Genomic DNA, 10,976 nt, shown 5'->3' with positions numbered 1-10,976 from the left:
CAACGCGTCGCTTGGTGATGACCATCAAGATGATGACGATGATGATGATTGGACTGGATACGATGATGATTCTCAGTGATGATGTTAACAATATGAAAGATTGATGAGCTCCAAAAACACCGAAAGAAAAAAAAAGCGCAAGGTCGTTCCACTTTTTTTTACGTTTGCTTGCAAAAATATTAAGCAAATATGTGACTGAGTTGGTAGGGCGATAAACAAAAGATAAACTGGGAAGAGGTGTATTTATTCTTAATGGAAGACACATACACCACACCACAGAGCTATATAATGAGGAATTCTGATTGAATGCAGACAGAGTTCTTTCATCATCCAAATGTATCGTCTACTCACTTATTTCTCCTGCTGTTTGGCCCTGGGAGCAGGCTTAACTCTGCTACCAGCCGATTATGTGGAGCACACCACATCGTTTCCTGAGTTGGAAGGTTTTCCCTTGGTGGTTGACAGATGGCCTGAATTGGGACAATCCACTCCGGAAGAGGAGACGATAATGGATCAGGAAAAAATTAACTGGCAGCCAGTGTATCAGGAGCCCGATCTGAGAGAGAACCACGAAATGAAAAAAAGAAGTGCCGCTGATCCAGTTGTAGACCCTTCAGCAGGGGCAAAAGAATCATCTTCTGCAGATCCAGTTCTGGCAGAGGTATCCTCCACTACAGCCAGGGTGGCTTCAGAAATAGTCACGGAAGAATCAATTTCTCCAGTTAGGGTCTCCTCCACTACGGTTAAATCGCAGTCTCCCCCAAGAGATGGTGTCACTGAGGCTACCTCATCCATATTCACTCGGGATGGTAATGTTCAGACGTGCCAAAGTTCTCAAGAACGTGGAATACCCAAACTCTTAAAAACGGCTTTGCCTGTACTGCCCGCTGACAAATTGCACAATATCCTCGCCAATGCCGTTCAATCTGATGCTCAAGTAAAAAATCTTGTCCAGCTTCTACGTAGCGAAGCATTCAAGGACCAAGTTCGAAATCTAAGAGCCACAAAAGAATACAAGACTCTTCAGGATTATGTGTGCCAGCGCCTAAAACTGGACTATTCCAATTACCTAGCCTACGTGAGAGTTTTCCTTTATTTAAATATAGATTCAAAACCAACAAGTGAGCTGCCCAATCGTCGTCCAGGTGTAAGTGGTCTCCTTCAAGACTTGCGAAACGCCTTGCCACGCACTCAACTAAGGGACCTCTATGTCCGTCTCTATTCCGTGGATCGGGAACTAAGCGAGTCCGTGCGTCTCATACGTGGACGGGAGTTCCGTAATGTCCTTAGGGACATTCGCATTACAAAAGAGTATATATCGATTCGAGACGAGCTACGTAAGGCCGATGTTCCACTGCAGCGAGTGGCCAATCTGGTGTCCACAGCTCTGGGTTGGTCAAACAATGACATGGGCGAGGAGTTTGTTTTCGTCTATTTGTAAACCTCGATGCGTACATTAACCAAAACTTTATATATGAACTTTCTAAATCGAATAATTTTAAATTGACTTGTCAACTTTGAACTTGTTTCCTTAATGTAATCACAGTAAATAAATAATTTTTGAGAAACGCTACGGAACTTTCTTTACTTTCTGTTTGTACAGATATAGACTTACCTATATATTACGATTCATTTCACTATCACAGCATATGACCTATTAAGCATTGTGTGATAGATAAGTAGGTGGCTTATAATTTCGGTAACCAAAATATATTGAAACAACAGAAGAAAGTAATTGGGAGAATTTCTTTATTAAGATTATCTCATTAGATAGACACATACATAGTTTAAAATTGATCTAGAGCCTTCTAAGTTAAGGTTCTCCAAATTTTGTGGAATTTAAGAAATATTTTTGAAACCTTACCTGCCTTTGACCAACTGTTACAAAAGTTGATACTTTTAACTAACAATTAGTTTCCTATATGTATGTATTTTAGTTGGTAAATTTATCAAATCACTACAAAAACTGTTCAAATTATCGAAAATCTTTAAAAAATGTTACAAAAATTCAAGACAATAATCGAAATTAAACTTATATCGTTAAAAAGTGTAAACAAATGTTTGTCAACAAAATCTTTTATGATTTTGGCACAGTATTAAGTTTTTATTGGGTTCACTTAGGACTTAAAATGTTTGTTTTTGTCTAGCATGATATTAATAGCACAGCTAATTAATATTTTAGAAGCAAAGGAAGATTTCAAGGTGTTAATTATCGATCCATCGAAAGGGGTTATCAAGTATCTTAAGTGAAGTGTTACTTGTTGAAGTCTAGTGAAACAAAAAAAATAAATAAATACTTAGATACTATTAAGAGAATATAGCATAACATATTGTCGTGTATTTGGAATGCTTTGTTGATATTGTGTAAATTTATAGTTTATCAGATCTTCACAACTACATACAAGTATCTTTGACCCCTGAAAGTGTTGTAACTCGTGTGATTTTCATCATTAATGATTGCATCAAAATTGTTCTCAATGATTAGATAATTTGCAGTTAACCCAAAAGTCGATCAACTCTTACCTAAGACAAATTACTTCAATCTCTAAGTTCTCTGTGGCTTATCGTCGATTTGCACTCCGGACTGGGTAAAAGGTCTGCAGTCTGTTTGATTGTGATTCTTTGTCTGGTTGTGGGTCTGTGCCTCGGTTTCAGTTTCAGTGTCAGTCAGTCTCGTTCTCTGTCTGCAATCATTGAATCTTTTTGCATTGCGATTTGTTTGCCGTCTTTCGTATTTCATTTCCATAAATTGTTTGTTTATTTTGACACGTTCGGCTTGAGATACAGTAGAGATAGAGATTCGAAAATCGGATTTGCCATCAACTGACGATGCGTTGGCGAGTCGAGAAGAACAAATATTTTTTTCTGATTTCCGTGAATGTTTGGTCGGTTGCCCTTTGCTATAGTTTGTTTTTCAATTTGTATGTATTTTTAGATACTTTTGCTACCGTATACCAACAAAGCACGAGGGTACTGAGATTCAGTCTGAGTCTGACTCCAATTGTGAGGTAGTTGATCTGTTTGTAATTTGTTTATGGCAACTGTTTGAGTCGATTTGATGCCGGCGTTGACAGCTTCACAGTTGTTGTTGTTGTTGTTGATGATGATGATGAAGTCTCAGTCTCTTTGAAGACCACGACCACGACGACCACGACTAGCAACATGTGTGGCAGCAATTCATTTTCTTTCCTTTTTGGTTTATATAGTCTTTTTCCCCCCCATTCCGGGTTTTTACCCTATTCTGTTTGTTGTTGTTTATGCCGCGTGGCAAGAAGAAGGCAACATGCGGCGCAAGGCGGCCGTCTTTTCCGTCGTTGCTGTCTGCTCTAATGATTTTGACCCTGAACGAATTTGAATTTGAAGTGGTTTCGGGTGCCTGGTAAAATGTAAACATGTCAAGTGTGAGGAGGCGTTCCAGTCCCAAAAACTGAGACAAAACGTCAACTATTTTTATAATTGCAACGAATGAGTTATAAATTTCTTGCCCAGTTGGTGTTGTTCAATTCGAAGACATTTTCGATTATAAATGGAGCCGATGATGATGATGATGATATTTGGGGGAGAAAGAGAACAAATTGGTTGCCAGTTGACTGATGGAACATTGTCGATGGAAAAGCAGAAGGATGATTTAGATAACAGAGACAATCATACAAGGTTAAAATGTCATCTATATATATTCACACACACAGACAGAGAGAAATCTATTACATAAACCAAAAATGTTTGGTCCATGTTACTTAATAATTTTATATAGTCCCACAGAATGATTGGCAACATGTTGCGGCAGTTGAAGATAAATAAATTATTATCACAGAAATGTTTGAAGCAAGAGAGAAATACCATGACAAAGATCCTATAAATGATTTAAGTTAAAAAACTAAAAACTACGATAGGAGCATTAAAAATTTACAATTCATTAATTATTCTTGAGCTCTTGTTCTATCTCAAGTGCATGAGAAGGGCCCACGAGTTTACAAATTGGCCTATAACAATCCTTCAGTAGTCTACATTACATAAATCCAAAAAAGTGTGACTGAAATTGCAACATTTTGAATTGAAAGCCATTATTATATAATAGTAGTTTTTGATAAACTTTCTTCCTATCTATTTCATAGAGAGTTTGCAATTGCCACACTTTAAGTCCAAACAACATTGTGTTGGCGAAAGCCCTCAAAATCTGTGGACCTACTGTGGTTTAACTTGAATCAGTGCAATGGGCAAAAGGTTTTTCCGTTTCGTTCCGCCATTCAAACTCAATTAACCAAATGGGAGTCGTTCACCTTTTTGTGTTTTCCTATGGGTAGTCAGTCATCCAGACTTCTAGTCGAACGCCCGCACCTTGACTTGAGTGGAAGCGAACAATGTCTCTGGTGGTAGAGTTGAGACTGGGATTGGAGATGCAGTTGGGACTGACGATGGTGTTGGAGCTTGGGACTCCACTTTCAACTTTGCGCTGTTTGCGTGTTCGTGTTTCCGCCTGCTGCACTCGTTCAATTGAAACGGGCACTTGGCCACGTTTGCCGCTTTGGCGTTGCAAATTTCCCTTGCTGCAATTGTGTTTGAAGTTCCAGAGACCAGCTGGCCACGCTTGGCCAAACATTCGCATCCATTCCAGCTTCTTTACCCACGCTGTCTGACCTGTCAACCGACAACCGAAGGCCAATGAACCAACTTAACTTGCAACGCCAAATAATCCAATAGCTCACAAACCACGCATTTGTTTTTTTCCAGCTTCTATTTCGGTTTTGGGCCAAGAACTCGCCTTGCTACATTTTGGCCATGAAAAACGACATTTTACGTCATCTAAATGATTAGACTTGAAAACTCGCTGATACGTATGGCAGGGAGGGAAAGACAAAGAGAAAAAAAGAATTGTAGCCACGCCAACGGAAGCCATTAGAGGCCAGGCCAAGAACATCGAACACATGGAAGAGGCCTAAACCTGGACCAAGGGGCCTGGCATTCCAAGCAATTAATAATAATTTCCGTTGCTGCCAAAGAAAACAAAACAAAAAAGCAAAACCTGGTAGCTTTAGCATGACTCTATTTGCGGATGCTTACACTAGAGACTAGACACTATGGGCAAGAGTAGAGGAGGGAGGGTGGGGAGACACTAGTTATCTAGAACCCACAAACTGTTGTTTTTTCCCCTTCCAAGAATTTTGGTTTTTGGGCATGTCTCTTTGATGGTTGCTAATTTGGGGCTATCTCAAGGTATGAGCTTTAAGATCTATGTCAAATTTACAGTAGCTAAAGAGACTTAAAGACTTAAAGTGTTAAAGTATACTTGAATTTTCAAATGATATATTTACATTATTATAACATTTTAAATTACTGTAAAGTTTTCCATTAACTTTTAGGCCATGTATTGCTAGCGACCTTTGGAATTTTATTCATTTAAGGTAGACTTTTCATGAGTTTTATGAGCCATACAATTTTTATATATTCTGATAATAAACTTGATACTAAAAGGTCATCCATTTTACTTGTAACTGATATTTTAGGTCCCCATAAATTAAAAAATTCAAAGGGTTTTAGCTTTTAGTTTTAATGTACTAACTGAATTAAGGTCAGTTTTTGATTTTTTCATTATTCAATTTAACAATTTTATATATTTCCGCTTTCCTTCTTTCCCCTAAGTGATATCAATACCTAAACTAAAGTTTCATATTCATTTCAACTGAAAGTTATTTATGTGACCTCTTCTTGAGACTATGCATTCCTATGACCTGCCCTTTAGCACTATAATTATATAACGTTAGATGGCATATTGAGGCTGTCTTTCTTGTAGAGAGAAAACCCCATATTAACTACTTAAGATTGGGCGTTACGCATCTCACACAATTCACGCCTAATGAAACGTACCACAAATGCTCATTGAACTAAGTCAATGAGAGGAGATTTAGCCAGAAGCCGAGCCAAGAGAAGAGTCAACCAAACGAAACCACAAATCAAATTAAAATTCCAAAAATGTTATAACATAATACCCCCAGCTGAATCATTAATCTTTATGTGGTGTTGTAGATGTTACGCTAGAACCACCGCTACCATCAGACCAGACGGAACTGCAACGAGTCCAAGTCGATGCCGATGACGATCTGGCAGATCTTTCAGCAATTGCCATGGCAACTCTTTGGCTGGCCACGCATGACTTGGCGTTTGTTGGACCGCTTAACCCGAATACAACCAAAACAACAAAAATGTGAGTTGGGGAATTTTACAATATTTCGCTCTATTTTTTCCCCCCAATAACGATGTGATAATGCTCTCACATTTGAATAGAAAAATATGTTTTGTTTGTTATACTTTAGAATACTTTTTAAAAGTCATTTAGATGAAAATATATTCTTGTCAAATGTTGGTTACAATTTTATATAGTTTGGGATATATATTTGGGATAAATTTGCTTTAAAAATTAAACTTTTAAACATAAAGGCAAATTTATTAATTAAAACAAAATAACAAATAAATTATTTTAGGCACATTTTGGCATTCAAAATATATATATAACTTATTAAAACTTTATATCTATTCCGAGTCTTTGAATTTCAAATATTGCATATTATTGTTAAGAAATAAAAATAAAAATTAATATTAAGAAATTTTGTTGTTTCAGCAAACTGAACAATTGAACAATTTCTGACTTCTTGATTATTATATTCAAACATTTTAGAATCTTTTTGATATACAGTATGATTTGGTATTCAAAATATCGTTGAGTTTTTTATTCAAACCTAGTTCAATGTATTTGTATTTAACCATGTACATAATTAAGAGTAACTAGGCAAAATAAAGTTATTAATGGGTGCGTATTAAGTTAATACTATTAACTAGCTAATATTATGATAATATTTAAACTTCTTGACAACTTTGACTATTCTTTTCTTAAGAGTTTCTGGACAGTTTTTCTTAATAAATTTTTAACAAATGTTGAAAAAATTGACTTATAAATACATATATTGCTATATATAATATTTGATTTAAGTAATTTAGTGGCAATGGACTCCAGTTGAGATCTTCATAAGAAGTTTTGACTTGGCTTGAAAGTTCTAGACTTTCTTAGCTTTTTTCCAGAAATCTATTCCATTAGAAAGCATTAAAAAAGGGACCCAATATCATGAAAACCAGATGGTTGATGTGTTAGATAACACATTTGATGTACCCTAACCCTATGTAAGAGTAGTTAAAGCTTTGTCAGTGAACAACTTTGATGACAACAATAAGGCAAGAATTGAAAGAAGTGCATATTGCGCCGCCAACTCCCGGCTTGGACTCCATTTCGGATTCGGATTCGCTTTAATCAGCGCTTTTTGATCGGACTCAACAATTGCCGGCCGGCGCACAAAACAACAAACGGCGCCCCTATAACAAAAACTCCTACCCTACCCCGTCCGAAGCCCCACCCTCTCTGCACCGACCACAACGTGCCCACTTCATCAAGTGTGCCATACAAAAATTTTGTTGAAAACTTGCTGAGTTTTCAATTGAGCGCAACATCAACAGTGGCAAGACATGGTCTTTGGCAGTGGGTGAACTACTGAAACTATTGGAAGGGGCATCTCGGGGGGTAGACGAAGTTGAAGGGGCCATTCAATTTGTTTGGTCAGCTTCAGTCCAGTAGATGGCATATACACATTGGATTGGGCTAAGTGCGTTTTATGGTTTGTTGATTCACAAGTCAAGCGGGTTCTCCCCTCGGTATTGTCGGATATCTAGAGAGGGGAAAGCGGGTCTAGCTAATGAATTTTCGGTTACAAAACTTCCAAACTCAACTCTCTTGGTGACAGTTATGTTTTTTTGTTTTTGGGGTCGGCAGTAGCAATATCAAGTTTAGGAACAGGGCGGGACATATTTTGTTATGATTTATGAAAAGCCCTGGAGCGTTGAAATTGCGTTGTGGGTTTACAAGAGGTTTTTGCTTTGTTTTCCTCTTTCTGTTTGCCGATCTACGATTTCAAATTGAAGTAGGTGTGGATAGGAAGATACCGAATCAACAATATCTGCCAAATTGCAAAAGCCTGTAAGATTGGGGGCTGATTTTCGATTAAATAACAATTAACAATTTTGCCGAAATATCTTTACAAGTACAGTAGTTATATAATATCGCTTAGATTATATATTTTTAACTTTTAAAAAACTGCTTTTCTTATTTTATATTTAATATTGATAACTAATTTTTGTTAGTGTTAAATGAATAATAACAAAAAGTATACATATGTATATTCAAAGTATTGGTTATTAAATTATTAAATATTTTTCTAATTAAAGTAGAGTTTTAGCAATATTTGTTTGCACATTAAAAAATATAGATATAGACAAATTTCAAAATAAATCTTATCTAATCATTATTTTATTTTATTTTATTATTCCTTCCACAAAAGTTGACACACATTTCTCAATACTGAATACAGCTTTTTAAATTGTTATTTATTAAAATTAATTAAATTAAATTGTTAGTATTAAAATTAAAAACTTTATTACAGTTTCTAAGACAAGTTTGCGTCCACATAATCCATTATTTATCCATGATTTCTTGGGAAAATCAAATTTGGAACGCGATTTTGTTTTAAACCAAATAATTCCCCACCTGAGTAAACAAAAATTATGAGGCCTAGTTTTGTTGGAATTACAGTTAGCCGATTAAGATAATATTTAGTAGATTAATATTTTAAAAAAACTGAAAAAAGTCGTCGGAAGTCATAAATATCAATGCTCGGTGAGAAAAACTTTGTTGTAAATTAGTTAATGTAAATACAAATGACTTTTCACAATTCGACATAATTAGAATACGATAATGATAAAAGGCAGCCATATGAAAGTCTTTGCCTTTTTCTATAAGCATTCCATTACCGGAACTTTCCTATTTTTTAAGTTTCTCGAACTTCTTTCGATACCAATTGGAAACTGTTTTCCATTTGAAATGTCTTCAAACATTAAAGAGAACTTCCTTAAACATGTAAATTTGTATAAGCTAAAAGCATTTGTTGTATCTTTTATTCCATGTATTGATTGCTTTGACAAATGAACAAGAACAAGAACTTTTTCGATATTTCGAGAACATCTAGTTAACATTTCTTTAGAATTCATATGCAAATGGCCACAAAGTCAGACACTAAGCCATAAACACCTTTAGGCCAAGGCTTGTGACAATTATTCAAGACCACAAAGTTCATTCATAACGAAATCTTTTGAAGTTTTGTATTTTTTTTTATCAATAAAGCTCACAACGAGTTTAGTGAATGAATGAATGGAGTTTAGGCTGTTGTCAGTTTGTAGTTTTCAGCCAACGCAGTCTAAATATTTTCCAGGCCATAGAAGACCCACGCAGAAAATGCAATCAAAATCTTGAAATTAAGGCAAGACCACATAAAAAAACCAAAGTCAGTGGGTTTTTTTTATTTCTTTTACGAAGAAAAAGTTGCCACGCGCCAACCTGTCGGGCTTCTCATTAATTAGCTGCCAAAAAAATTATAAGATGACTTCGAACTTGGCTCAGAACCAAAAGTGATATATCATCTGTCTCTTGGTGTCTCTTACATAAGAAATAAGGAAAACCAGAAGAAGAAAAAAGCGTATACGCAGCTTATGTCACCATATCCATCTGCTTCAGTCTGGCTCTGGGGACCGGCTCCGATGTGCGGGCGTCTCATAAAAACAAAAGATGTCTTTTTTCTTCATCTTTTTATGCCATATGTGGGATTTTGTTGTCGTTTTTTCTTCTTTCGTCTTACAGTTTGCCATAAATGGCAAACAATTCATGACGTTGACGACCTACATCAATGTTAGATTTAATAGTTTTAAAGCTTCTCGATTATGTTTGCTTCTGTGTGGGTGTAAGTTAAGCTGACCAAACAGAGACTGGAATTATGTTCTCTTGCACATAAATGTCAACTTATGATAGAAATGACATGGACATATGGCAAATTCGGTAGCCCCTAATGAGTAGTAGTCAAAAGATAAAACAACCTACTAAATTGATTTAGATGCTTGTTTATGGCAATCAAACTACAATAGTTTGTTTGGATTTCTTGTTTCCATTAGAATTTCAAGGAAGCAATGGACTTAAGTAGCATTAGTAATGACAGTGAAACAAAGGATTCATTACACTTGACTTTTATGCAGTTCGTTGTGTAGTGAACTTAAATCTCAAGAACATTACAAATTACTCCCACAAAGGAGAATTCATTTTGCTAAACTCTACTAGGAGATGGGGGATGGCTTGACAGTTTCTAAAGCTCATAAAATTATTCTATACTTGTGGTTTTTCGTGTGGAATATTTTTCTACTTCAATCTACTATAAAGAAGTATAAATAAGCAAAACGAAAGTACGAAAAGGGATATATTTGTCTGTTTTCCTATTAGTTTCATGTTAAAAGAAATAAATATTATCTTTCAACATCAAGTGAGAAGAGATCTAATCAAATCTCATCAATATGTGGGGATATAAATTGGGTTCATTACGTATCTGCCTTAGTTAGTTTTCACTAGTTGATACTGATAGAACTACATAATTTCCCCACCCTTCTTAGCCTTAAATTTGATTTTATATACAAACACCTAGAGAGGACACTTGGGGCCACAACTGGAATTGAATTAAAGTTATATGAATATTATGTAATGCCAACTATATTTTTCCTGAAACCAAAATCGAGTAAGGCTTTAAATTTTGTGTGGTTTTTCATATAGATATGTGGGTATACATACATTAGCATAATCAGCATAGGGAGAGGTGCCTCCCACTTCAATATCTTCATCAAATGTCCCATTGTGCCACATGCAATCGCTTGACAATTGTTTGAATGGATCTCATGGATACATGTCTGCCGGTGCAGAGCCTCTCTCACAGTCACAATTGTGTCAACGTTGCACTTTTATTTTACAAAATAAAATATATACATTTTCGCTTTTATTGTCTGTTTTCTCACATTACAAGTACGTGGCGAGTGGAGCCGAAACTGTAACCGAATACAGCCTT

The 10,976-nt window shown here is 35.9% G+C and overlaps 1 protein-coding gene across 1 annotated transcript; it reads left to right on the top strand.

Moving 5' to 3' along the window:
• Positions 1-334: 334 nt before the first annotated feature.
• LOC137580749 (uncharacterized) lies at positions 335-1,441 on the top strand. Its single transcript, XM_068294867.1, has one exon. The coding sequence runs from the start codon at positions 335-337 to the stop codon at positions 1,439-1,441; it is 1,107 nt and encodes a 368-aa protein (XP_068150968.1).
• Positions 1,442-10,976: the final 9,535 nt, after the last annotated feature.

Source organism: Drosophila tropicalis, unplaced genomic scaffold, assembly GCF_018151085.1.
Source record: "Drosophila tropicalis isolate 14030-0801.00 unplaced genomic scaffold, ASM1815108v1 contig_845, whole genome shotgun sequence".
In the NCBI taxonomy this organism is placed as follows: domain Eukaryota; kingdom Metazoa; phylum Arthropoda; class Insecta; order Diptera; family Drosophilidae; genus Drosophila; species Drosophila tropicalis.
The sequence above is the reverse complement of the archived record's forward strand: the minus strand, read 5'-3'. Positions and strand labels throughout refer to the sequence as shown.

What these genes read in the sequence shown, in the direction of transcription:
- LOC137580749 (XM_068294867.1), top strand. Translation starts at nt 335, where the DNA reads ATGTATCGTCTACTCACTTATTTCTCCTGCTGTTTGGCCCTGGGAGCA.